At 43.5% G+C, this 27,973-nt stretch overlaps 1 protein-coding gene across 5 annotated transcripts in view; it reads left to right on the top strand.

Moving 5' to 3' along the window:
• SLC11A2 (solute carrier family 11 member 2) overlaps positions 1-27,973 on the top strand; it is a 43,180-nt gene that overhangs the window by 4,063 nt on the left and 11,144 nt on the right. For 4 of the 5 annotated variants that reach the window (XM_066264997.1, XM_066265006.1, XM_066265015.1 and 1 more), the window contains exons 2-14: positions 11,618-11,671; positions 13,660-13,808; positions 14,443-14,568; positions 14,974-15,093; positions 18,896-19,002; positions 19,548-19,618; positions 19,729-19,796; positions 22,179-22,334; positions 22,985-23,143; positions 24,450-24,536; positions 25,375-25,494; positions 25,646-25,795; positions 26,730-26,803. In XM_066264997.1, coding sequence (XP_066121094.1) covers positions 11,618-11,671; positions 13,660-13,808; positions 14,443-14,568; positions 14,974-15,093; positions 18,896-19,002; positions 19,548-19,618; positions 19,729-19,796; positions 22,179-22,334; positions 22,985-23,143; positions 24,450-24,536; positions 25,375-25,494; positions 25,646-25,795; positions 26,730-26,803 — 1,441 coding nt within the window. Of the gene's footprint in view, positions 1-1,321; positions 1,347-11,617; positions 11,672-13,659; positions 13,809-14,442; positions 14,569-14,973; positions 15,094-18,895; positions 19,003-19,547; positions 19,619-19,728; positions 19,797-22,178; positions 22,335-22,984; positions 23,144-24,449; positions 24,537-25,374; positions 25,495-25,645; positions 25,796-26,729; positions 26,804-27,973 lie in introns of those variants that run through there. The other variant, XM_066265020.1, reaches the window with a different exon arrangement.

The raw sequence follows: 27,973 nt of genomic DNA, 5'->3' as shown, positions 1-27,973 counted from the left end.
AGGGTCGGGAACCTATGGCTTGCAAGCCAGATGTGGCTCTTTTGATGGCTGCATCTGGCTCGCAGACAAATCTTGAATAAAAAAATAATAACATTAAAAATATAAAACATTCTCATGTATTACAATCCATTCATTTCCTACCGCTCATGTTCATGGTTGCGGGTGTCTGGAGCCAATCACAGCTGTCCTCCGGGACAACACCAAATTTTTATTGGATAATGCATAACGTACATGGGTCGTTGTATGGCTCTCACGGAATTACATTTTAAAATATGTGGTGTTCATGACTCTCTCAGCCAAAAAGCTTCCCGACCCCTGGAATATAAGAAGTTAGAAGACCTATACTCCTGTCTCACTCACTGGATGCCATTTATTCTTTTAATAATTTAACACACTATATATTGAATAATTCACATTTATTGGCCCCTGGAGTCACAAAGAAGAGCCTTACAGGTGTCATCAGGAATATCATTGATAAAATAAAACAGCATATGTGTGTTATAAGCTATATTCAGAATGGAATATAAAGGAGTTGGCCAGGAATGATAAAAATGTATTTATTGTCTAATTCTGCTTCCACTTAAAAATTTTAAAATGTTTTATTGATTTGAGAGTGACAGACAGACATCAGTCTGTTCCTGTATGTACCCTGACTGGAGATCAAACTGGCACCCTCTGCTCTTTGGTACAATGCTTTAACCAACCCAGCTATCCGGCCAGAGTACTTAAAATTTTTTTTTAATTGCTTTTCGAGAGAGGAAGGGAGAGAGAGAGAGGAAGAAAGAAACATTACTTTGTTGTTTCACTTATTTATACATTCATTGGTTGGTTCTTTTGTGTGCCCTTGGTGTATGAGGATGATGCTGTAACCAACTGAGCTGCCTGGCCAGGGCCTCCTCTTCTACTTTTAATTTAAGACCAGTGTAACTATACCAGTTATCAGGAAGACTTAGGTTGGGAAGTTAGGGCGTTCAGTCTTTGTGCCTGTCGCTAGTGGGTCATCTTGTATGAGTAATTTTTGTTTGTTTTGAACCCATTTATTGCTAATAATCAAGTATCTGTTAAAACGCCAGGATAATGAAAGGAGAAAGCTACAAGTTAAAATTTTAGCAGGTTCCAAAGAGCAGAAGGAGGCATGTTTGAGGCTGGAGAATCGTGTTGCATGTGTTGGCTGTCTACACATAATTTTTCTTTGCTTTGAAGAAAGGTGGAGGAAAATATGTACTTAAAATTGTTAAGGCCAGTCTACATTGGGGAGCTAATACTACCATTAGAATAAATGAGTGGAGTGTAATTTAATGATAATAATTTTTTTATAGGTGCCAGAGAAGAAACTACTTAAGCAGGTATGAGAGCAAAACATTTTTTTCCCCCCTGAGGCCAGAAGTAGGTAGACACTGATTTAATAGACTTTATTTTAGCCTGACAAGGCGGTGGCGCAGTGGATAGAGCAGGGGTCCCCAAACTACGGCCCGCGGGCCACATGTGGCCCCCTGAGGCCATTTATCCGACCACCTCTGCACTTCCGGAAGGGGCGCCTCTTTCATTGGTGGTCAATGAAAGGAGCACATTGACCATCTCATTAGCCAAAAGCAGGCCCATAGTTCCCATTGAAATACTGGTCAGTTTCTTGATTTAAATTTACTTGTTTTTTATTTTAAATATTGTATTTGTTCCCGTTTTGTTTTTTTACTTTAAAATAAGATATGTGCAGTGTGCATAGGGATTTGTTCATAGTTTTTTTTATAGTCCGGCCCTCCCAACGGTTTGAGGGACAGTGAACTGGCCCCCTGTGTAAAAAGTTTGGGGACCCCTGGGATAGAGCGTCAGACTGGGACATGGAGGACCCAGGTTCAAAACCCTGAGGTCACCGGCTTGAGCATGGGACATGGAGGACCCAGGTTCAAAACCCTGAGGTCACCGGCTTGAGCATGGTTTGAGCAAGGCTCACCAGCTTGAGCCCAAGGTTGCTGGCTTGAGCAAGGAGTCCCTCGCTCTGTTGTAGCTCCCTGGTCAAGGCACATATGAGAAAGCAATCAATGAACAACTAAGGTGCTGCAACAAAGAATTGAAGCTTCTCATTTCTCTCCCTTTCTCTCTTTCTCTGTTTCTGTCACACACACACACACACACACACACACACACACACACATAGACTTTAGTATAAAGGGGTCTTTGAAATTGTATTTAGGGCTTAGAGTTGTATTCCAGGATAGATGTGTCTGGCCAGAAGGCCAGGTTGGTCCCCCAAAGGGAAATGTACTGCTGTACATTTCTGGTTAGGAGGAAATCAGAGGAAGCTCACACTGTGAGAGCTGGGAGGAATAAAGGCCAAGCTGTATGTAGTCTCAAGAAGTAAGACTTTAGTGAGAGCAGTGAAGGTTTGGAAGCTGGTTAACTCTCAGTGCATTGAGCGGAGAAAGTGAAGAGTTCTATTTAGCAGGTCTCAGGCCCTTTGGATTCTGAAGTCTCTGGTTGATGAGTGATATTTTTGGCTAAAATATCTGTACTTCTTGACAGCCTGGCCACATTTCTTCCTACTGTTATCATCTTTCACACCCAAGCAGCTGGTTTCATTATCAACTGTACAGTTGCTCCACATATCTTACTCCCTCATTCCTTTTGCTAATTAATTTTCTTTTATCATTATTAGATGTTCTCTCTTTTTTAAAGATTTTATTTATTGATTTTATGAAGCAGGAGAAGTAAGAAGTAGCAACTCATAGTTGTTTCAGTTCATTGCTTATATTGTATGTGCCTTGACTGGGCAAGCCCAGGATTTCAAACTGGCGACCTCAGCGTCCCAGGGTGATGCTCTCTCTATCCACTGCATCACCGCAGGCCAGGTTAGATGTTCTCAATGTCAGATATTTCTTTCAACTAGAAAACATTCTCAAAAGTCCAACTTAGGTGAGAAATAGCAGACTTGATGTTAAGTTGAAACTGGGGTTCTCTGGTAAACCATGCAGGATTATTACTCTGGCACACAAAGTCAGTAAAATGAACAGTCTAAGCTGGTATTTCAATGGCCTTGTGCCAGAGAGAGAGACACACACGCACATGCAGATGCTCCAGTGCTTGTTAAGCACATTATCAATAGTAGCACTGTTTGTACTTTATGAACTAGACATTCTTGTGCGGCTTTCAGTTGAAGACATTCTGATATTATCCACTTAGGTACAGAGGAATAGTTTCTAGGCCTTTATTTTAAACTAACACCCACCAGAGAGGCTTTTCAGTTTTGTTCTTTCTGTCAGGCAGTAGATGTAAGCATTCTTCATCATGTTTTTTTTTCCTTTCCCATTTTATTTATTTATTTATTTACTTATTTATTTATTGTGACAGAGAGAGAGACAGATAGGGACAGACAGGAAGGGAGAGATGAGAAGCATCAATTCTTGGTTGTGGCTCTTTGTTGCAGCTCCTTAGTTGTTCATTGATATTGCTTTCTCACATGTGATTTGACCGAGGGGCTACAGCAGAACCAGTGACCCTTTGCTCAAACCAGCAACCATGGGTCATGTCTATGATCCCACGTTCAAGCCAGTGACTCTGCGCTCAAGCTGGTGAGCCCATGCTCAAGCCGGATGAGCCCGCACGCACTTAAGCTGGTGACCTCAGGGTTTCAAACCTGGATCCTCTGCACCCCAGTCCAATGCTCTGCCCACTGTGCCACCACCTGGTCCGGCTCTTCCCCATTTTATATAGAATTTATTTTCATAAGAAAAAAATAGGATACACTTACTCAAATTTATTAAAAAAAATTTTTTTTTAATAGAAAGGGAGAGTGTAAGAGAGAGAAACATCATTTGTTGTTCTCCTTATTCATGTGTTCGTTGGTTGATTCTTATATGTACTTTGACCAGGGATCAAACCTTCAACCTTCACATGTTGGAACAATGCTCTAATCAGCCGAGCTACCTGGCAAGGCTACACTTATCCAAATTAAAGAAAATAATTCCAAACTTCACATCTTCAAGAATAATTTAGAAATTCACATGGCTTTTTAAAGCTTTTTCTCCTTACCTCCATATATTCCAGTGGAGGCACACTGAGTTTTGGAATATATAGATGGATGTCCTAAATAAAAAAATTTTTTTTTTTTTTTGTTTAGCAAGAGAGAGACCCCAGGGACAGAAAGACAGGAAGAGAGAGAGAGATAAGAATCACCAGCTTGTAGTTGCTGCACCTTCGTTGTTCATTGATTGCTTTCTCATACGTGCCTTGACCAGGGGGTTCCAGTTGAGCCAGTGACCTCAAGCTTAAGCTCGCAACCTTAGGCTCAAGCTAGCGACCTTGGGCTTCAAGCCAGCGACCTTTGGGCTCAAGCCAGCGACCATGGAGTCATGTCTTTGATCCCACAGTCAAGCAGGTGAGCCCATACTCAAGCTGGTGACCTCGGGGTGTCGAACTTGTGTTCTCAGTGTCCCAGGTCAATGCTCTCATCTATTGTGCCACCACCTGGTCAGGCCTAAATAAAATTTGTTTTAATTTTTTTTTTTAGGTTTAATTTATTGATTTTTAGAGAGAGAAGCAATGAGAGAGAGAAGAGGCGGAAGCATCAACTCAGTAGCTTCTCGTGCCTTGACCTGGCAATCCCTGGGTTTCAAACCAGTGACCTCAGCATTCTAGGTCAATGCTTTACCCACTGTGCCACCACAGGTCAGGCAGATGTCCTAAATGAAAAAGACTCAGAAAATAGTGTGTCTTCATTGACCTGGAGTGGGAAAATAGAGGAAATAATAATCTTTCATTTAAAAAAAAGTGGCTTGTGGGCTTGCTTGGTTGAGGCACATACGGGAGTTTATGTTTCCTGCTCCTCCCCCCATTCTCTCTCTCTATATAACCCTCCCACTCTAAAATGAATAAAAATAAAATCTTAAAAAAATGTGTGGCCCTGGCCGGTTGGCTCAGCGGTAGAGCGTCGGCCTAGCGTGCGGAGGACCCGGGTTCGATTCCCGGCCAGGGCACACAGGAGAAGCGCCCATTTGCTTCTCCACCCCTCCGCCACGCTTTCCTCTCTGTCTCTCTCTTCCCCTCCCGCAGCCAAGGCTCCATTGGAGCAAACATGGCCCGGGCGCTGGGGATGGCTCCTTGGCCTCTGCCCCAGGCGCTACAGTGGCTCTGGTAGCAACATGGCGACGCCCAGGATGGGCAGAGCATCGCTCCCTGGTGGGCAGAGCGTCGCCCCATGGTGGGCGTGCCGGTGGATTCCGGTCGGGCGCATGCGGGAGTCTGTCTGACTGTCTCTCCCTGTTTCTAGCTTCGGAAAAATGAAAAAAAAAAAAAAAAAAAAAAAAAAAAAAAATGTGGCTCGTAACCTTGCTTATTAAAACACACAGCGTTCAGAAAACAATGTACTCTATGTTTGAACCACTTGGATATTTCAGAGTTTTATTGACTCCCTGTCATCCAAGGGTAGGAGCTTGCCTTAATAAAAAACATCCTTTTTAAAAAATTGTATTTTTTGATTTTACAAAGAGAAGCGAGGTTAGAGGAATGAGAAGTATCAACTCATAGTTTCATTTTAGTTGATCAGTTGCTTGTTGTATGTGCCTTGACCAGGCAAGGTTTCAAACCAGTGACCTCAGAGGTCCAGGTTGACTATCCACTGCATCACCACAGGCCAGGCCATAAAGAACATTTTGGTCAACATAGGTGTTTAGATTAATAGTAATGGTTCTTGTAGGAGTATCAAGTACTTGAACCTTATAGTAGACCTTTAGAGAGAAGGGAATTTTAGTACAATCTGGAAATCTGACATTTTCTTCAAGATAATGTATGAGTGTTAAAAAATTGTAACTCCTTATTATTGTCTAAATCCCTCAGATATCACTTTTTAAAGCCTTGATCTGTGCCTCTGGCAGTTTCTCTCGTCACCAGCATTTTGCTGGCACTGAACATTGTCTGAGGGAAGCATCTAGAGGAGTCAACTTCAAACATTCCTGTTCACATTTATTTAATCATTTGCTTTCTTGAAAACACTTTTCCTGTTTGCATCTTTGAAAGTTCTTTTGCTACTTCAGTGATTTTTCAACCTTGCACATCTCGTGGCACACTTACTACTAAAATTATATGACAAATTTATTCTATTTTCTGCCTGACAAAATAGGTATAATTTTGATTCATTCACACTGGCCAGCTATTATTGTCTTGGCTGTTGTCATTTTTTTATTTGACAATCTAGGGCAGGGTTCGGGAACCTATGGCTCGCGGAATTACATTTTAAAATATGTGGCGTTCATGGCTCTCAGCCAAAAAGGTTTCTGACCCTTGATCTAGGGGAAAAAAGGTCAGTGCCTCCAACTAGTCAGGTATTGCATGTCTTATTTTATTATTATAATTCCCCATTCCGCCCCCGAAGTTAGAAGGGGGGAGGCAGTCACACAGACTCCCGCATGCGCCTGACCAGGATCAACTCGGCATACCCACCAGGGGGCGATGCTCTGCCTATCTGGGGTGTCGCTCCGTCGTGGCTGGAGTCATTCTAGCACCTGAGGCAGAGGCCAGGGAGCCGTCCTCAGCGCCCGGGCCAACTTTGCTCTAATGGAGCCTTGGCTGTGGGAGGGGAAGAGAGAGAGAGGAAGGAGAGGGGGAAGGGTGGAGAAGCAGATGGGCGCTTCTCCTGTGTGCCTTTGCCGGGAATTGAACCAAGGACTTCCACATGCCGAGCGATGCTTTACCACTGAGCCAACTGGCCAAGGCTTTTTTTTTTTTTAGAGACAGAGAGAGAGTCAGAGAGAGGGATAGGGACAGATAGACAGGAATGGAGAGAGATGAGAAGCATCAATCATCAGTTTTTTTGTTGTGACATCTTGGTTGTTCATTCATTGATTGCCTTCTCATATGTGCCTTGACTGCAGGCCTTCAACAGACCGAGTAACACCTTGCTTGAGCCAGTGACCTTGGGTCCAAGGTGGTGAGCTTTTTTTTTTTTTGCTCAAGCCAGATGAGCCTACGCTCAAGCTGGCGACCTCGGTCTTGAGCCTGGGTCCTCGGCATCCCAGTCTGACACTCTATTCACTGCGCCACTGCCTGGTCAGGCAGAAGTTGCTTGATTGGGCAAGCTGGGGGTTTTGAAGTTGTGTCTTCATCATTCCAGAGGATCAGTGCTTTTTCTACTGCGCCACCACAGGTCGGGCAGATGTTTTAAAAATTCTTGTGGCATACTAGTAACACCCAATAAATAAGTAAAAATTTTGTGGCACACCAATGTGTCTCTTGTGGCATACTAGGTGAAAATCGTTGTCCTAGTTAATGCTATCTTTGACTTTATTTATGTAGAGGAGGGGAGGAAGAAAGAGGGGAGAATTACAGTGCTGTTCAAAAACATTTCTCTCTAAACTTTACAATTTTAGTTGGAGACCATTGAACATTGACTGGAGCTCTAAAATAAGTGAAATAGTTTTGAGTGCCGTTGCTCTCTACAGGGGAATTTTACAAGAATAAAATACTTCAAATGCAAACTATTTTTTTTTAACCACTGGTTGGTGGGGGAAAACTTAATGTTATGTATATTTTAATATTCATTTCTTGGGGCAATTTTTTTTTTTTTTTTAATGAGAGGAGGGGAGACAGTCTCCTGCAATTGCCCAGACCTGGATTCGCCTGGCAGGCCCACCAGGGGGCAATGCTATGCCCATCTGGAGCCATTGCTCTGTTGCTCAGCAACTGAACTCTTATTGCCTGAGGTGGAGGCCATGGAGCCATCCTCAGCACATGGGGCCAACTTCCTCCTACTGAGCCATGGCTGAGGGAGTAGAAGAGAGAGAGAGAATGGGGGAAAGGGGAGGGTAGAGAAGCAGACGGTTGCTTCTCTTGTGTGCCCTGACCAGGAATCAAACCTGGGACATACACACACTGGCTGATGATCTACCACTGAGCCAACTGGCCAGGGCCTTTTTTTTTTTTAAGTGTGAGAGAAAGGAATAGACAGGGACAGAGACAGGAAGGGAGAGAGATGAGAAGCATTAACTCATAGTTATGGCACCTTAATTGTTCATTAATTGCTTTCTCATGTGTCTTGACGTGGGGCGGGAGTTGCAGCCTTGGGCTTCAAGCTAGAGACCTTTGGGCTCAAACCAGAGATCTTTGGGCTCAGGCCAACGACCATGGGATCATGTCTATGATCTCACACTCAAACTGGTGATCCTGCGCTCAAGCTGGTGAGAATGTCTCCAGCTAATGACCTCGGGGTTTCGAACCTGGGCCCTCAGTGTCCCAGGTCAGTGCTCTGTTCACAGCACCACCGTCTGGCCATAATTATTCTTTTTTTTTTTTTTCTCCGAAGCTGGAAACAGGGAGGCAGTCAGACAGACTCCCGCATGCACCCGACCGGGATCCACCTGGCACGCCCACCAGGGGGCGATGCTCTGCCCATCAGGGGCGTCGCTCTGTCACGACCAGAGCCACTCTAGCGCCTGGGGCAGAGGCCAAGGAGCCATCCCCAGCGCCCGGGCCATCTTTGCTCCAATGGAGCCTCGGCTGTGGGAGGGGAAGAGAAAGACAGAGAGGAAGGAGAAGGGGAGGGGTGGAGAAGCAGATGGGCGCCTCTCCTGTGTGCCCTGGCCAGGAATCGAACCTGGGACTTCCTCACGCCAGGCCGATGCTCTACCACTGATCCAACCGGCCAGGGCCCATAATTATTCTTAATAATAATGTTCTCAGAGTTGATGGATATATGAGGAAGGGCTCTTTGCCTCATACCAAATGGCTGAAGACCTTTTCCTTTAAGAGCCTTAGTTCCAGATCTGATTTGTGGTTTCTAATTTATTGTGTGTTAGGATAACCTCATTGCCTGGCTTCTTAGAATTGTATGTAAAATAAAAATAAAAAGGTGCTAAGTGGGGCCCTGGCCGGTTGGCTCAGCGGTAGAGCATCGGCCTGGCGTGCGGGGGACCCGGGTTCGATTCCCGGCCAGGGCACATAGAAGAAGCGCCCATTTGCTTCTCCACCCCCCACCCCCTCTGTCTCTCTCTTCCCCTCCCGCAGCCAAGGCTCCATTGGAGCAAAGATGGCCCGGGCGCTGGGGATGGCTCCTTGGCCTCTGCCCCAGGCGCTAGAGTGGCTCTGGTCGTGACAGAGCGACGCCCCGGAGGGGCAGAGCATCGCCCCCTGGTGGGCAGAGCGTCGCCTCTGGTGGGCGTGTCCGGTGGATCCTGGTCGGGCGCATGCGGGAGTCTGTCTGACTGTCTCTCCCAGTTTCCAGCTTCAAAAAAATAAAAATAAAGAAAGAAAGAAAAAAAGAAAAAAAAAGATGCTAAGTGGTGTTTAGGGGCTGTGCTGTGATTGAAAGCCAAGTGGCTGCTGCTACTTTTGAGTTGTCCGATGTGTAAATCTCATTTAGGTGAGGAGCTGTTGTAAGTGGAATTGGATTTAGTCACTGTTATTGGGGTCTATTAGCTGGTGTTTAGTTATCTGGAGGCTCAAAATCTGATGGGAGGGACATGGCTAGTTGTATATTACAACAGAATTGTTGACATTGGTTACTGTATTAATGGAAAATGTTTAGCAAATTAGCATGTTGGTGGTATGTCTTACACCCCAGAATGTAGATAAAACCTAAAACCTTCTTTGGGTCTGAATTCTGTAATTCTATAAGATAGGTATACTATAGACTATGTAGCTAGATGACCTAAAACGAAAGTGGAGGACTGTTCAGTTAGGAGGAACAAAGGGTTAAGAGTGAAAAACAATTTAAAGAATAAAAGATAGCTAAGGGGAGGTTTCATAGCTTTTCCAGTAGGATAGTTATGGGGATATAAGTGTGTGGGGGTGCTACAGTAAGTATTACCTCATCTTTCTGCTTCTGAATTTGGAATTGACTGAGAAGTAGATTCTTTAATCAGTAGATCAAAATTTTTAAAAATCAGCCTTATTGGTGGGGTTGAAGAATACACCATAGTTCTGTGGCCAATTGAGCTTATTAATGCTCCCTTCCCCAAAGCTGAACTTAACCCAACAGAATGCTCAGCATTTCAGACACCTCATCCCCACAGGCTGCTTACTGCAGGACTAAGAAGTGCTGACATCTCCGGACCATTCCTAGCCGTCCTAGTGCATCAGCTCTCCTTGAAAGCCGAGGAGGGGAAGGCTGTGGCCATTAGTTTCTGCTTCCAGTTGTTTAAGGTTGGAGAATGAGACATAGCTAAAGTCTCTCCTCAGGGAAATATGAGGCTGGGAGATAGTGGTCCTCCACTACTGGTATGCTGGTGAGGTGCTGTTTCTCCCCTTTCCAGATAATTGAAGCACAAGTCCTTTGAATAGATCTTTGTCATTTATTTCTAGTCATAGCCTCCTGGGTATGAGGCAATACCGAGGAGAAGGAAAAGTCAGTGTTTTACAGTAAAAAGTACATTCTTCTTGAAAATCAGTTCTGCATTCTTAGCTCCCACACTGGTCCAAGATGATTAGTCATCAAATGTCTAGTGGTTTAAGCAGTGGAACATTTACTTTTTGAGGTCATTTAGATGGTTAACTGGAGGCATCAAAGGCACAATGTACTGATATATTCAGGTAGGACTAGAAACTTCAAAAGCTTAAGTTCCCAGAGTCGGTTAAAACAAAAAAAAATTTTTTTGATGCCTCACCCTACTTGAAGTTAATAATTTAGCAGCTTGATCACTGTGCCTCTTATGTCTTTCCTCTATTTCTCAAGCCAAAATTGTAGGTCAAAGAGAATTATAGATCTCTGCCCTTAAAAATTCATACAAATGGGAAGAAATCAGTCTGATTTTAAATTTGGTTTAGTCTGGAGGCAAAGCAGATACAGGTGATTGCCTTTGTGGAGGTGTGGAGAGCCCCTTGCCCATTGTGCAAGAAGCACATTAGTGGGGAACCTGGTGCTAAACCATTCTATACCGCCTGCTTCTTTTAAAAAAAGCATTTGCCTGCTTCTATGAATGCCATTAGCCTCAATTTTATTTTAAATAGAGAGAGAGACAGGAAGGGAGAGAGAAAGAGAGAGGGTGTTGAAAGAGATGAGTTGCATTGCCTTAGTTGTTCATTGATTGTGTCTCATATGTGCCTTGACGGGGTGGTGGTGGGCTCAAGCTGAGCCAGTGACCCCTTCCTTATGCCAGTGACTTTGGGCTTCAAGCCAGCAACCTTTGGCTGATCCCAGGATCATGTTGATGATCCCGTGCTTAAGCTGGCGATCTTGGGGTATAAAACCTGGGACCTCAGTGTCCCAGGTCATTGCTCTATCTACTACTGCACCACCACTGGTCAGGCTCATTTTTTTAAAAAAAATTATTGATTGCTTTTAGAGAGGAAGAGAGAGAGAGAGAGAGTCAGACAGAAACCTTTATCTGTTCCTGTATGTGCCCTGACTGGGAATTGAACCCACAACTTTGGCATATCAAGATGACACTAACCAACCGAGATATCTAGCCAGGGCTTCAATTTGATTTTGAAGTCTTGTCAGCAAAAGCATGATTAAAACTTACATTTTAAATTAAATATCTCTTAATCATACTCTGAAAACTATAATTATTTTCAAGTTTATCTAATTTAGTAAAATAATTATTTTCATAATAAGGATATGGTTGTACAGAGTACAAAAAGCTGTTTCTGAACTTGTTAATTAAGTCTTTTCCCTCTTTTTTCTACTTTGCAGAATCTTATTCTAAGAAAACCATGGTGTTGGGTCCTGAACAAAAGATGCCAGATGGTAATTTACAGTTTTTGTGTTACTGTCTAATTTTTATTTGGAATTAGGCTTAAGTCAATAACAGAAATTTACTATATTTTCCCTCTTTTGTCTATTCCAACATAAATTGTCCCCATTTGCTCTCCCCAGCCAACAATATCTTTATGGAGACCTGCTCCATCAGAAGGCACAATCTGTGATTTATGCTGTAAATGAAAAAGGTTTTATAACCACAGAGACCTGCCTCATCTTGTTTCCAAGTCTGAAATGAGACAAGATTAGCTACAAGTCTGGTTTCTATAGCAGTAATGCTTGCAAAAGCAGTATTATTCACACACCTGTTATAAAAACCTTGGGTGCTTTGGCTGATGATGGCATTTCAGATATTTATGGGGCAGTAAAATACTGCCTGTGCACCTTATACTGTGTATTTGATTAGAGCTTCTTGACTGCTTTGACTAATCCTTCCTAATTCTAAATTTCCCTTTTAGAACTTTCATTCCCTTTCTTATAAATTTTCTTATCAGTTCAGGGCCACCTAAAGTAAAGTGGGTCAGCTTTCTATAGAAAGAAAGCTTTTTGTTTTTATAATTGGGGGTTGTAAAGATTTCTTGGAAACACTGAGAGTAAAGCTTTGTGGTTCAAAATATCCATTTGATGGCTACAACAAACTGGGTTTTGTGTCCAGTTCCTCCCCCTTTTCCCTCCCTGCATCTAAGATTAACTGAAAAATGCTGGGCTCAGGGGAACACTGACCTTGGTCATAGATGAACCCTATCACGAGGGTCACCCCGTGACATGAAGCTCTTTACTATAGGCCTTAGTCAGGAGGCAAAGGGGTTCCTACTTGGTGGTTTCCCCGGAGCTTCACATTTTAGACTGAACTGTGGCAGGATTTTGTAACTTCTACATTTTTTGAGAAGCCTCCCGGAGGTATAACGTCCAAGGATGTTTCTTCAAGTAAGTCATACCAAATATTGGGAAGAGTGGTGGTGGTGCTGGTGGTGTGTGTCCCACTAGACTGACCTGGTTTCTTTCTTCTAAGAGTTAGGATTTAGGGTAGTAATGAAGCTAGTCTGGAAATCTAATATATTGAGCTATAGACATCAGTGTTATTAGAGGAAAATTAAATGTTTCTAAAAATTACCAAGTTGGGCCCTGGCTCATGGCTCAGTGGATAGCACATTGGCCTGGCATATGGACATCCCAGGTTTGATTGCCAGTCAGGGCACACAGGAGAAGCAACCATCTGCTTCTCCCTGTCCCTCTTTCCCTCCTCTCTCTCTTCCTCTCTGCAGCCAGTGGCTCAGTTGATTCATGTGGGGCCCCAGGCGCTGATGATAACTTGGTTGGTCAGAGCACGTCTGCCTCAGGTGCTAAAAATAGACCGGTACTTGAGCATCAGCCCCAGACAGGGTTGCTGGTTGGATCCTGGTTGGGGCACATGTGAGAGTCTGCCTCACTATCTCCTCTCACCTAAAAGAAAGAGAGAAAGGGAGGGAGGGGGAGAGAGAGAGAGAAAGAAAAAGAAAGGAAGGGAGGGAGGGAAGGAGAGAGGAAGAAAGGAAAGAGGATGGGAAGGGGGAAGAAGGGGGAGGGAGAAGGAGGGAGGAAGGAAGGAAGGAAGAAAGGAAGGAAGGAAAGAAGGAAGGGGAAGGGGAAGGGAAGGAAGGAAAGGAAGGAAATTTATAAGTAAGAAACCCATTGTGAGATTAGTGTTAAAATTGATCTTGAGCTGGTGACTGGGGAAGGAAATGAGAGGGAGCTTTTTTACCATAAGCTTTTTTGTATTTCTCAACTTTTCAATCATGTGAATGTATTGTTTATTCAAAAATTAGTTTATTAAAAATATAAATAAAAATAAAGTGTTAGAAGTAAATTGAGATACAGTCAGGTTATTGGTCTTGTGCCTTGAATTAATTAAATTAAAAAGATTTAATTTCAGTAGTACTAAGGATGAATTGTTAGCGTATTTTTAAAAAAATTCTTTTAAAAATCTGTTTATTCAGATGAATCTTCTGAAGAACATGGAGACTCTGCCAGTCTTGGTGCCATCAACCCTGCTTACAGTAACTCCTCTATTCCACAGTCCATTGGGAACTCAGAGGAGCCCTTCACCACCTATTTTGATGAGAAGATTGCCATTCCTGAGGAGGAGGTTAGTGACAGGTCCTTGGAAGAAAAGTTATGTAGGAAAAACATGATTGAAAAGTCTGCTGAACGACTCAAGGTCAACAGCCTCAGATCTAATTTTTGCAAGCAGTCTCTGAAGACTGAGTTTTGGTAATCAGAATAATAGAAACTGTTAAGGAAAATGAGGGTTTTGAAAACAGTTGCTAAGTTGTATTAGCATTATTTTGATAAAGGAAGTATGAGTTTTATGTTCCAATTTTACAATGGGTTTTGTCCCATTTGGATAGTGGTTGGCACAGAAGTACTGATACTGTTGTTACCCTGGTTTTAAAATGAGAAGCTGATGGAAAAAAAAAAGAAATGAAAATAAAGCCACAACAAAATAAAATATCTTTTCAAACTCCCCCCCCCCCCCCCCCCCCCCGGGCAAATGAGAGGCTGATAGAAAAGAGCAGGTAAGGGAAGGGCTCTTCCTTGGACAGAGAAGTGGCCAGCTTATTGACAAGAAGTGGATAAGATGGAAGTGAAACTTGGGCATACCCAGTAGTCAACATCCTAAATCTTTTGTTCTTATGAGGCTGATGTTGTTGCTTTATGTGTGGTAAAATAGATTGGCAGTTTGGAGGTGATAATTGGTTTGATCTCTTCCTCTTGTACAGTACTCTTGTTTTAGCTTTCGTAAACTCTGGGCTTTCACGGGACCAGGCTTTCTTATGAGCATTGCCTATCTGGATCCAGGAAACATCGAATCTGATTTGCAATCTGGAGCAGTGGCTGGGTTTAAGGTAAGCGTCTAGTCCTACCTGTGTCCCTTTTAACACATACAATACATTTTCACATCCTTTTCCTCCGTTCTACCTTATTGGATATCAACCTCTAGACCGACATGCAGATATTTCACTAGTGTGACACTTAGGTGAAAAGTACTGTCCTATCAGGTTTTTTATTTTATTTCACATAATTTCCTTGAATAAAGGAGAAACTGCAGATGAGAGAAACTAAGGCTCAGAGAGGTACAAGGAGACATACCAGGTTATGTGCAGAACCAGAACCTGATAATAGAACTCAGGTCATTTGATTCCTGACCTGAGCTCTTTCCTAAATATACTATTTCCCATTCACATTACCAAACAACCAAACAAAAAAACTCAGTTGTCTAATGAGTGTCTTGGTGGGATTTTGTTCTCTAGCTGCTCTGGGTTCTTCTGTTGGCCACCATTGTGGGTCTCCTGTTGCAGCGCCTTGCAGCTAGACTGGGAGTAGTCACTGGGCTGCATCTTGCTGAAGTGTGTCACCGTCAGTATGCCAAGGTGAGCAATGTACTGTTCTGGTAGTCTGTCGCTCACGTCATAGGAATTAATGTGCCTGGCAATTTGTGCTGGCCCTACTACTGTGTGCTGAAACAATGGAGGACTTCGGGCTCAGTGGCCCTGAGGACTGGAAGTCCCAAGGGAAATTCTGTAGCCTCCTCTGGCTGCTAAGCAACATTTCTATGCTCCTTCAGAATTTTTTTTTTCAGAGACAGAGAGTTAGAGAGAGGGATAGACAGGGACAGACAGACAGGAACGGAGGGATGAGAAGCATCAATCATTAGTTTTTTGTTGCGCGTTGTGACACCTTAGTTGTTCATTGATTGCTTTGTCATATGTGCCTTGACCGCGGGTCTACAGCAGACTGAGTAACCCCTTTGCTTGAGCCAGCAACCTTGTGTCCAAGCTGGTGAGTTTTGCTCAAACCAGTTGAGCCTGTGCTCAAGCTGGCGACCTTGGGGTCTCGAACCTGGGTCATCCGCATCCCAGTCTGACGCTTTATCCACTGCGCCACCACCTGGTCAGGCGCTCCTTCAGAATTTAACTTGAGATTGACTTTTTTCCAGAAAGTTTCCTTAGAAAAGATCTGTTTAAACATTTACCATTCACTCTGCCTTCTGGCGCCTGTGGTGCCCAGCCCATGGAGGGGTGGGGGTGGAGGGGTGTTCTTTAAGCACTTTTATTCACACATTCATATCACTCTTACCACCTCACATTATCCATATTTTCTTTCTGTTTAACTTTGCCATAAATTTGAAAAAAGTTTCTTCTTTATAATACAAACTATTTGTGGCATGATCTTTAGGTTTGCTAATAATTATTTTTCAATTCAACTGACCCTGGATGTTACACAGTCTTCTACAGCTTCCTTCTGCACACCTTGCCTTTCTTACTGCCACCTACGGCGGAAATGGAGTCTGTGTCTGGAAGATAGCTTTAACCTAGCTTCATCTTTAAATTTAATTTTTTAAATTTAATTTGCATTTATTAATTTAAAGGCCCTGGCTGGTTAGCTCAGTTGGCTGAGTGTTGTCCTGAAACAAGAAGGTTCCAGGTTTGATCCTCATTAGGGCCCATACAGGAAGCAACCAAAACATGCATGACTGAGTGGAACAACAAATGCTTCCCTTCCCCTTCCCCTCTCTCTCTCCCTTCCCTTCTCTCTGTCTAAAACACACACACACACACACACACACACGCACGCACGCACACACACACGCACACACACACACGCATGCATGCCTGACCAGACAGTGGCGCAGTGGATAGACCATCAACCTGGAATGCGATGCTGAGGACCCAGGTTTGGAACCCTAAGGGCTCATTGGCTTGAGCACAGTGTTGCCTACTTGAATGTGGGATCATAGACATGATCCCATGATCGGTGGCTTGAGCCCAAAGATCACTGGCTTGAAGCTCAAGGTTTCTGGCCTGAGCCCAAGGTCGCTGGCTTGAGCAAGGGGTCACTGGCTCAGCTGGAGCCCCCCTGCAAGGCATGTACAAGAAAGCAATCAATGAACAACTAAAGTGCCACAGCTATGGGTTGATGCTTCTCATCTCTCTCACTTCCTTTCTGTCTGTCCCTGTCTCTCTCTAAATTAAAAAAAAAAATCAATAAAGATTAAGCCCTGGTCAGATAGGTTGGTTGGTTGGAGCATCATCCCAGTGTGCAGAAGTTGCTGGGTTTGAGTCCCCGGGATCCCCCTGGCAAGTCCCCTACAGAGTGATACTCTGCCCATCTGGGGCCGCTGCTCAGCAATTGAGCTATTTTAGCGCCTGACATGAGGCCATTGAGCCATCCTCAGCACTAGGGCCAACTTGCTCCAACCAAGCCATGGCTGTAGGAGTGGAAGAGAGAGAGAGATGGAGGGATAGAGAGAGAGAAGGGGGAGAGGTGGAGAAGTAGATGGGCGCTTCTCTTGTGTGCCTTGGCTGGTAATTGAACCCAGGACTTCCATACACACTGGGCCAATGCTCTACTGCTGAGCCAACTGGCCAGGGCCTAAATAATGTTTTTTTGTTTGTTTGTTTTTTTGTGTGAGAGAGACAGAGTCAGAGGGACAGATATGGACAGACAAGAAGGAATGGAAAGAGATAAGAAGCATCAATTCTTCATTGTGGCTCCTTTAGTTATTCATTGACTTCGTTGACTGAGGGGGGTGGGCTATAGCAGAGCGAGTGACCTCTTGCTCAAGCCAGCGACCTTGGGCTCAAGCCAGTGACCATGAGGTCATGTCTATGATTCCACAATCAAGTGAGCGACCCTGTACTCAAGCTGGATGAGCCTGCGCTCAAGCCGATGACCTTGGAGTTTCAAACCTGGTCCTCCATGTCCCAGTCTGATGCTCTATCCACTATGCTACTGCCTGGTCAAGCCTAAATAAATTTTTTTTATAAGTTTATTTGAGCCAGGCTGACAACATGTACCAGGAAGCAAAATCTCAAATGATTTTTTTTTAAATTTGACTTTTTTATTTTAGAGGTGGGGGACACATCAATTTGTTGCCCCACTTATTTATATACTCATTGGTTGGTTCTTTTTTTTTTTTTACAGAGAGAAAGTCAGAGAGAGGGATAGATAGGGACAGACAGGCAGAACGGAGAGAGATGAGAAGCATAAATCATCAGTTTTTTGTTGCAACACCTTAGTTGTTCATTGATTGCTCTCTCATATGTGCCTTGACTGTGGGCCCCCAGCAGACTAAGCAACCCCTTGCTCGAGCCAGCGACCTTGAGTCCAAGCTGGTGAGCTTTTTGCTCAAACCAGGTGAGCCTGTGCTCAAGCTGGCGACCTCGGGGTCTCGAACCTGGGTCCTCTGCATCCCGTTCCGACGCTCTATCCACTGCGCCACTGCCTGGTCAGGCCAGTGGTTGGTTCTTGTATGTGCCCTGAGTGGGGATCAAACCCTCAAATGTTGGCATATTGGGACAACACTCTAACCAACTGAGCTACCCAGCCAGGGCTAACCTAGCTTCCTCTTTAGATGAGATACTGCTGATCTACCTCTGGTTTGTCCTAAATGTTTAATCTCTCCTAGCTGTGAGAAAGTATCCCTATCTTTTTTTCTTAAAAGAAAACCTTGGTAATTTTTAACTTTTCTAAGCTTCTCTTTCTTTATGTATCTTAACAGTTGTTTTTTGTGACAGATTTTTGGGTAGTGGATACCTGGAGGTGTTCTTACTCTGGCCTCAGTAGGCCAGCATTAACCAAATTTATCCTTCACTTGCATTGTTTGACCAGATTAATTTCCTATTTTATTATATACCAGCCAATTCTAGCCACTTTGCCCTGAGTCCTTTTGTGTTATCTGTCCTTTTTTACTTGCTTCCATATTATTACATTAAGGATGACCCCAGCCTTTTCACATTTGTTTTGTCTCTTCAGCTACAGTCAAGATTGATATTTTTTTCCACAGTCATTTTTTATTATCTGTGAACAATATTTTGACAGTATTAGCATCCTCATTTCCTCCTAAGACTTTTAGCTTGATTTTAGACAGGAAATTAATGAATGAAAATTCCATTTTTTCTCTTGAATGGAAGGGAAAGAGAAAAAATTAGGATCAGCTCCTGCCCAGACCTTGACTTGTAAGCTCCACCACATAGAAGCAGCCTTGCCTTCTCCAACTGGGGGCCATAGTGCAATAAGGGTCAAGTGGAGCCAAGTTGTGGTACTTTTATCTCTAGACTGAAGGCTTATAAAGGACTGTTTATAGATTAGTTCCAAAATGTGAATTTCAAACTATGGGGGAAGTTCTGAGAAATGATGATTTTGAACCATGTCTTTCTTTTTGGTATTTAGGTCCCACGAATTATCCTTTGGCTGATGGTGGAGTTGGCTATCATTGGCTCAGATATGCAAGAAGTTATTGGCTCAGCCATTGCCATCAATCTCCTGTCTGTAGGAAGGTGAGGGGGCTTCCCTCTAGAAAGTAATCATATTTTGCTAGATTTCATAGCAACTGTAAAAACAAAAATCCCACTTATATTCAATTTTCAAGATTCAACTCAAGCTTATTATATATACTTTCTGTGGAACCTTTCTGGGACCACCTTCCTCTTTCATGGCAGATGTAGGCTGTATATCTTCCATGTTCTCGTGTTGGGTTATAAATACCTTTATTATGCATATGTCTTTTATTTGTGTAGTATTGTATATCATAATTATTTGTATATTAGATTATCTCACTAGACAGTGAGCTCCTTGAGGGGTAAGACCCCTTCTTTTCAGCTTTGTATCCTAAATGTCTGATATAGTAGATATTCAAGTTTGAATGAATATTATTCAGTTGGTGCTGTAATCCTAAACTACCCAAAGCCTGGCCTGCTGCCACTGTCCTCTCTCTCCCATGTCCTTGCTTCTCCAGATGTATGTATGAAGAGCTTTTGGGAAGAAAGTGCTTCTCAATGTTTCCTTTCTTTCCTTTAGTTTCCATATCTTATCTTTGACCTAGGGTCCCTCTCTGGGGTGGAGTTCTCATCACCATTGCAGATACCTTTGTATTTCTCTTTTTGGACAAATATGGTAAGTAGAGTGGGAATGGAGGGATTAGACAAAGAAGCTACTTTTTCATTATGTGGCTGATGGGGAAGTCTGTCTCCTGTGAACTCACACTTTTACATTTTCTCCTTTAGGCTTGCGAAAGCTGGAAGCATTTTTTGGCTTTCTCATCACTGTTATGGCCCTCACATTTGGATATGAGGCAAGTGTTCATTAGCATTTTAAAACAAAAATTTTATTTTGCCTGTATTATAAAAGACAGTATAAAACTAGCATGTGTTAAGGAAAAGCTAATTGCTTCCTCTTCTTTAAGAGGCTTGAGGTGACCTCTAAAAATGGTTTGCTATTTTTTTGACCCAGAAACCATGCAAAAGCATCCACATGTAGAGGTTCATATCTTTGTGTTCACTTTAAGAATACTCTCAATGAAACTGCCCAGGCCATCAAGAGTATACATATCAGAAAGGCCGTCGAGTATTTGAAGTATGTAACTTTACAGAGGCATTCTGTCATGACAATGGTGGAGGTGGTAGGTGTACCTAGGCCAAACAGTGGGGCTGGACACAGGGTGATGTTTCCAAAAAAGTGCTGAATTTTTGCTGCACATGCTTAAAAAGGCAGAGTGCCCTAGCCAGTTGGTTCAGTGGTAGAGCATTGGCCCAGTGTAGGGATGTCCCGAGTTCAATTCCTGGTCAGGGCACACAGGGGAAGTGACCATCTGCTTCTACCCCCTCTCTCCCTCTCCGTCCTGTAGCCATGGTTCTATTGGTTTAAGCGAAGTTGGCCTTGGGTGATGGCTCCATGGCCTCGCCTCAGGCACTAAAAAATGACTTTGTTCCTGAGCAATGGAGCAACTGCCCCAGATGGGCAGAACATCGCCCCCTAGTGGGCTTGCCAGGTGGATCTCAGCCTGGGTGATTGCGGGAGTCTGTCTCCCTCCCTTCGCTCACTAAAAAGAAAAGCAGAGAGCAATACTGACCTTAAGGGGTTTAGGTATAGATTCTCCTGTGGTCATTGAGCACATCCAGGTGAACAAAGCTCCCAAGATGTGGGCAGAACTTACAGAGTTTATGGATGAATTATCCCATACAAGAGCTTTCCCTGCCACACTGAGATGATACTTACTGAAAAAGAGCAGGTTGTTCCTACACCAGAAGAGGAGATAGCACAGAAGAAAAAGATATTCCAGAAGAAACTGAAGAAACAAAAACTTATGGCCCAAGAATAATTGTAGCATAAAATGAAAAATGTTAATAAAAGTAAAAGCAGAAGGAAAAAAATAAAAGAAAGAAAAAGCCAATTAAGCCTTGGGCCAAACTTGATGGACTATAATCTATTATCTGTAGCAAAGACTAGTGTCCAGGAAGGTCTTCAGGGATTCCTATATGGAAAATAACTAGACATTTTAGGACTTTCCAGATTAGACTCCCTACATCCAAATTGGCCATGTTGACAACAGAACAGCTTTGGAGAGGGTTAGAAAGGGTATTACAGGGTGGTTCTGTTTTTGCTCCTTCTGGTTTTTTACTAGCTGCAGTTTGAACTTTTTCCATATTGCAACCATAGGGGATACAGTGGATGTTTCCTGGTTTTGCTCCAACCCAAGCAGTCCTAGGAATCAGTACCATTATGTGCAGTGATAGCACCTTTCAATGACTAGATTAACTGATTTCTGTTTATTGGCCTGGCTAGACTTTCAGAAATATATCTAATCTATGAGTAGATTATACAGCTTGGTGTAAAGCTTTCAAGAGAAATGCTGAACCAGGAAAAAGTATGTATGAAAAGTGTTTATGAATGAGCCAGTTTATGCTAGTGGTAAACACAGGGATTTTTAGATGAATATAGGTGAACTAAGAATAGTGTGGACAATTAAGAATCAACTGGCTTGACTAGGCAGTGGTGCAGTGGATAGAGCATTGGACTGGGATGTGGAGGACCCAGGTTCAAAACCCTGAAGTTGTTGGCTTGAGCACAGGCTTATTTGGCTTGAGCACGGGATCGCTGGCTTGAGTGTGGGGTCATAGACGTGACCCCACTGTCACTGGCTTGAGCAAAGGGTCACTTGCTCTGCTGGAGCCCCTGGTCTAGGCACATACAAGAAAGCAATCAATGATCAACTAAGGTGCTGCAATGAAGAATTGATGCTTCTCATCTCTCTCCATTCCTGTCTGTCCCTGTCTGCCCCTCTCTCTGACTCTTTAGCTCTGTCAAAAAAAAAAAAAAAAAAAAAGAATTGGCTATATTCTTGGGTCGTCTCATAGAAGTTATTGTAAAATATCTATAAGGCCCTTAGCAGCCATTTTATTTCTTTAGAATATTAATTATATTCTCTATACACCTATTTTGTGTATTTAAAATATGATGTAAAATATCTAGCTATCCTAGTTGAATTCTCTGATCTCCGGTAGCAAACACTTTATGTTGCTTGGTTTGTGATAGTTCTGTATTCCTAATTATCCTAGGTAGTTGTTGAAGAAGAAGGGGTTGTAAGGAAGAGTAAAGATGCTGAGTGTTTCCTAGTACCGTTATCCCTCAGTCTCATATTCCAGTAAAGGCTAATAGTTGTTATGTTGGTATATAGTATGTTACAGTGCGACCCAGCCAGAGTGAGGTACTCAAGGGCATGTTCCTGCCATCCTGTTCAGGCTGTGGCACCCCACAGATCCAGCAGGCTGTGGGCATCGTGGGAGCTGTCATCATGCCACACAACATGTACCTGCATTCTGCCTTAGTCAAGGTGAGCAAGGCCTTTATATTTCAGCGACCTCCTGGATAGTTTATGGGATGTTTTCCTTTAGTTGCAAGGGACACGTACTTAGTTTATAACTCTTAGAGTCCTGAAGGACCAAGGTATTTTTCCATGGTTGGACATTTATAAACTGCAAACACATGGACTCTGTTTTATGACCAGAGATAACTAACCCAGAGAGAAACTAGGACTAAAGTTCTTCATAAAACAAATAAAAGGTCTGAAAGTGCACCAATTCTCTTGTGTTTTAATCTCAATACCCTGAGTGCCTTGAGGAGGTCAGGAGTAAATTGCCCAACCAACCTTTTACCAGCCAGTATTACATAATAGTTTGCTGAAAGATTTCAAAGACCTTTATAATTAAGGTTATGCATTCCTTAGGGCAGGTTGTTTTTTGGTTCTTACAGCCGCAATAACAGAGCTCAGTAGTCAATTACTTTTACCTATTTGAGGAATGTGCAATGTCATCCAAGGGTCATGAAGTTCTTAGTGAACGAGGATGTACGCAAGTTCTCTCACATTTCATTTGATCAGTTGTTTGCCCTCTAAATCTTTCAATTGTCTCTAACCTCATGAAATATTACAATGAAACTTGTTCCAAATAGTCCAAAAAATGACTACTGTTATTATCTCTCCAGTCCAGACAGGTAAACCGAGCCAAAAAGCAGGAAGTTCGAGAAGCCAATAAGTACTTTTTCATTGAATCTTGCATTGCGCTCTTTGTTTCCTTCATCATCAATGTCTTTGTCGTCTCAGTGTTTGCTGAAGCATTTTTTGGGAAAACCAACCAGCAGGTGGTAAGTAAGCCAGGGTCATAAGTGGTCATGTATGTGAGGGTAATATGAAGGCTGGAGTAGGGTAGGAAAATGTGACAGTGACTTGGAGCTCCGAAGAATAGATGTGTAGCCTCAGTGCTGTCCCCTAAGTCACTGCACTAGTCAGTCTCCAGTCTGGGGACTGACTAACCCCAGACCCTTTTTTCCTGCTTTTGCCTGATAAGGGAGATTGGCTCAGACTAAAGATTACCTCATGCTATTTTGTTAGTGGCTTCACATCTACAGTATTTGGCCCTTTGTTTTCTGTTTATCAACTGCCAGCCTCTCTGCCAGTCCTGCCATTTGGTGATGAGGATAGGTTGGGAGGAGTCAATCAAACAGATACTGTTGCTAGTACAGCCTTTTTGAATTTTCTATCTTCTCAGTTCCTGATTGCCTATCTAGTTTTGTTTTTTTTAAGATTTTATTCATTTTTTAGAGAGACTAGAGAGAGAGAAAGACGGGGGAAGTGGGAGAGGAGCGGGAAGCATCATTTGTAGTTGCTTTTCTTATGTGCCCTGACTGAACAAGCCCAGAGTTTCAAATAAGCGACCTCTGCATTCAGGTGGACACTTGATCCCCTGTGCCACCACAGGTCAGACAAGCCTATCTAGTTTTGATCACCACTTTGCTTCCTATCTATAGGACCTCAGACTCCTGGCTCTGCTTTGACTAAGGACTACCTATTCTGGGTGTCCTCTCATATTTGAAGCCTAATTAAGGGTCCTCTCTTCCTGTCATTTAAAATGACCCAACAATGCACACTCTTAATTCAGTAAAAAAATTTTTTTTGACAGGACAAAGAGAGAGTCAGAGAGAGGGACAGATAGGGACAGACAGACAGGAAGGGAGAGAGATGAGAATCCTCAGTTCTTCGTTGTGGCACCTTAGTTATTTACTGATTGCTTTCTCATATGTACCTTGACCAGGGAGTTACAGCAGAGCAAGTGGTGTTGCAGTGGATAGAGGACTGGGACATTGAGGACCCAGGTTCAAGACCCCGAGGTTGCCAGCTTGAGCACAGGTTTATCTGTTTTGAGCAAGGCTCACCAGCTTGGACCTAAGGTCGCTGGCTTGAGCAAGGGATTACTCTGTCTGCTGTAGCCCACAGTCAAGGCACATGTGAGAAAGCAATCAATGAACAACTAAAGTGCCACAACAGAGAATTGATGTTCCTCATCTCTCTCCCTTCCTGTCTATCTGTCCCTATCTATCCCTCTTGCAGACTCTCTCTCTGTCTCTGTTAAAAAAAAAAAAAGAGTTGCTGCTAAACTGCTTTCTCTTCTAGATTGAAGTCTGTAGAAATAGCAGCAGTCCCCATACTGGCCTTTTTCCTGATGACAACTCAACACTGGCTGTGGACATCTACAAAGGGGTAAAGTTACTCAGATTTGTATTCTTTGCCCCTGAATCATTATTCCCGGCATAGTATCTGGTCTTTCCTGTGGGTTCACTTCAGAGCTGAGTGTGTATCTTCTTTGGAGTGTCATTTATTTCAGAGGTCCAGATGCTAGACAAGTATAGAAGGAATAGAGGATCAGCTAAAAAAATGAATTGTTTCAGCTCTTCCCAAACTTGTGCCGATAGTATAGTGTTCTACAGGATGTTAATTGCGGTGATTAAAGAAAGTGTACCTAATCAAGTGTTCTTTATTGAGGCCTTAGTCCATTTTATGCTGGCACATTGTGAACCTCCAAGAGTAGAATATGTATGAATGTAGCATTTTCCAAGTTTTTCTGACCTTTCTTTTCACTCTTGTTATCTTCTAAAATAGTTTTTAAGTGGTATTATTTGGGAAATGTCATGTAGACTTGTTTTTAAAAATGTTTATTTTGTTGATTTTAGTGAGAGAGGAAGGCAGAGAGGGAGAGACAGGAACATTGATCTGTACTTGCAGGTGCCTGGCCAGGGATCGAACCAACAAACTCTGCTTCGTGGGCCAGGGCTAGACTTTTTAAGTATTTAAGGTATGGCTTGAAGATGAAGGCTTTAGGAGCTTGGAGAAGGGAAAGGAGTAGGCTGAGGAATGAGAATCTTTTAGCAAAATATAGGTTGAAAGCTTTTAGAATGAGGTTAGGACCTGAGTCAAGCTTCCGGGACAGTGCCCTGTACAGCGCTTGGTGTAGGTGGTGCATAGTAAAGAAGAGAAAAATGCTGTTTTGGATGTTGTCTAAGCAGTTCACTGACACCTGTTTCTTCCTTGCCTCTCCCAGGGTGTTGTTCTGGGATGTTACTTTGGGCCTGCTACACTCTACATCTGGGCAGTGGGGATCCTGGCGGCAGGACAGAGCTCCACCATGACAGGAACCTATTCTGGCCAGTTTGTTATGGAGGTATGTGCTGTTTTGACTGGTACAGACTCGAGGAGAGGAAACTGCCCTTTTGTTACTTACTAATCCCATGCTTCTGAGGTCTTCCTGAACCTATCCAAGCCTTTCTGTTTCCTATTCTAGACATTCATCCTGCTTTTGTGCTTTCTTCCAGGGATTCCTGAACCTAAAATGGTCACGCTTTGCCCGAGTGATTCTGACCCGCTCTATTGCCATTATCCCCACTCTGCTTGTTGCTGTTTTCCAAGATGTAGAACATCTAACTGGAATGAATGACTTCCTCAATGTTCTGCAGAGCTTACAGGTGAGAGGGGAGCTGGGAAAACTTACATCTATTTTAGTCAGACAGCATTATGTGTTGCCCTTAGGTATCACGCCTAGTGCCAAGTGCTGGGGAAAATCTATTTATTTTTAATTGCATTTATAGGAGTGACACTAGATACCATAATTATACAGGTTTCAGGTGCCCAATTTGACAGCACATCTCTATACAGCCCCCTAGAGGAGGAAAGAAGCATGGCTTTATCTGCACTAAATTTATATGTAATCCCTGGCATCTAAAAGGATTTTAGAAATGATTTGGGTTTTTTAAGCCTGTTGAATGGGAATTATAAACTATAATTACATATAGAACAAAAATTATTATTCATTAAGCTAAGCAAATATTAAATCATATAGGACACTGGTTCCCAACCTTTTTTGGGCCATGGACCGGTTTAATGTCAGAAAATATTTTTACTGACCCGCCTTTAGGGTGGGACGGATAAATGTATCACGTGACCGAGACAAGCATCAAGAGTGAGTCTTAGAGGGATGTAACAGAGGGAATCTGGTCATTTTTTAAAAATAAAACATCATTTAGACTTAAATATAAATAAAACGGAAATAATGTAAGTTATTTATTCTTTCTCTGTGGACCGGTACCAAATGGCCCACAGACTGGTACTGGTCCGTTGCCCGGGGGTTGGGGACCACTGATATAGGACACTGCTAGGTCTTACGTAGGTTAAGACAAGGCAGATACAAATATTCATAGACACTTATGGTCATAATTGATACTAGGTTAATGACAGCCGCATAGATTTCAACATAATGCTTGAACATTTGGGATGATGGGAATAATTTCTCATGGAGTAGAGAGGCAAGGTCTATGTTTCCCTTTCACTAGCAGTGCTGCTCTCTGGGGTGATACAGGGACCCCGGGTAGTCCCATCTGATCTTAGTTTTTTCTTTTCCAGCTTCCCTTTGCTCTCATACCCATCCTCACATTTACCAGCTTGCGGCCAGTAATGAATGACTTTGCCAATGGAATGTGAGTGTACTCTTCTCAGTCTCCCAAAGCTATATGGGGGAAGGTTATCTTCATCAAATAGACTAGTCAAAAAAATGAGTCATATAGGGATTTGAGAGGGGGTTGTGAGCACTGCCCCCTCAATCTTTGGCTTAGAAAATGGAGACTGTGAATGTAGTAGAGGACAAGCTTATCTTTATTTTCAGGGGGAGAAAGTTTAGCTTTTAAGGCTTTTTTTTTTTTTTTGCATTTTTCTGAAGCTGGAAACAGGGAGAGATAGTCAGACAGACTCCCGCATGCGCCCAACCGGGATCCACCCGGCACGCCCACCAGGGGCGGTGCTCTACCCACCAGGGGGCGATGCTTTGCCCATCCTGGGCGTCGCCATGTTGTGACCAGAGCCACTCTAGCGCCTGAGGCAGAGGCCAAGGAGCCATCCCCAGTGCCTGGGCCATCTTTGCTCCAATGGAGCCTTGGCTGCGGGAGGGGAAGAGAGAGACAGAGAGGAAGGCGCGGCGGAGGGGTGGAGAAGCAAATGGGCGCTTCTTCCTGTGTGCCCTGGCCGGGAATCGAACCCGCGTCCTCCGCACGCTAGGCCGACGCTCTACCGCTGAGCCAACCGGCCAGGGCAGCTTTTAAGGCTTTACCTCTAGCTTTAGCAACTGAAGTATAAAGCATTTTATTTATTTATTTATTTATTTGCATTTTTCCGAAGTTTGGAAACGGGGAGGCAGTCAGACAGACTCCTGCATGCGCCCGACCGGGATCCACCCGGCATGCCCACCAGGGGGTGATGCTCCGCCCATCTGGGCCATTGCTCTGTTGCAACCAGAGCCATTCTAGCGCCTGAGGCAGAGGCCATAGAGCCAGCCTCAGTGCCTGGGCCAACTTTGCTCCAATGGAGCCCTGGCTGCAGGAGGGGAAGAGAGAAACAGAGAGGAGGGAGAGGGGAAAGGGTGGAGAAGCAGATGGGCGCTTCTCCTGTGTGCCCTGGCTGGGAATCGAACCCGGGACTCCTGCACGCCAGGCCGACACTCTACCACTGAGCCAACCGGCCAGGGCAGTATAAAGCATTTTAATTCCATGTTAATGATCTGAGTGGGAAATGCCTAAACTATTACCTTTTATATACGTCTTTAGTGGACATGGAGGTAGTTGAAATGACTTGTTGCATCTCTAGGTGCTCTCATA

The sequence above is a fragment of the Saccopteryx bilineata genome, chromosome 1 (assembly GCF_036850765.1).
Source record: "Saccopteryx bilineata isolate mSacBil1 chromosome 1, mSacBil1_pri_phased_curated, whole genome shotgun sequence".
NCBI classification, from domain to species: domain Eukaryota; kingdom Metazoa; phylum Chordata; class Mammalia; order Chiroptera; family Emballonuridae; genus Saccopteryx; species Saccopteryx bilineata.
This window is presented reverse-complemented; position numbering and strand designations above follow the sequence as displayed.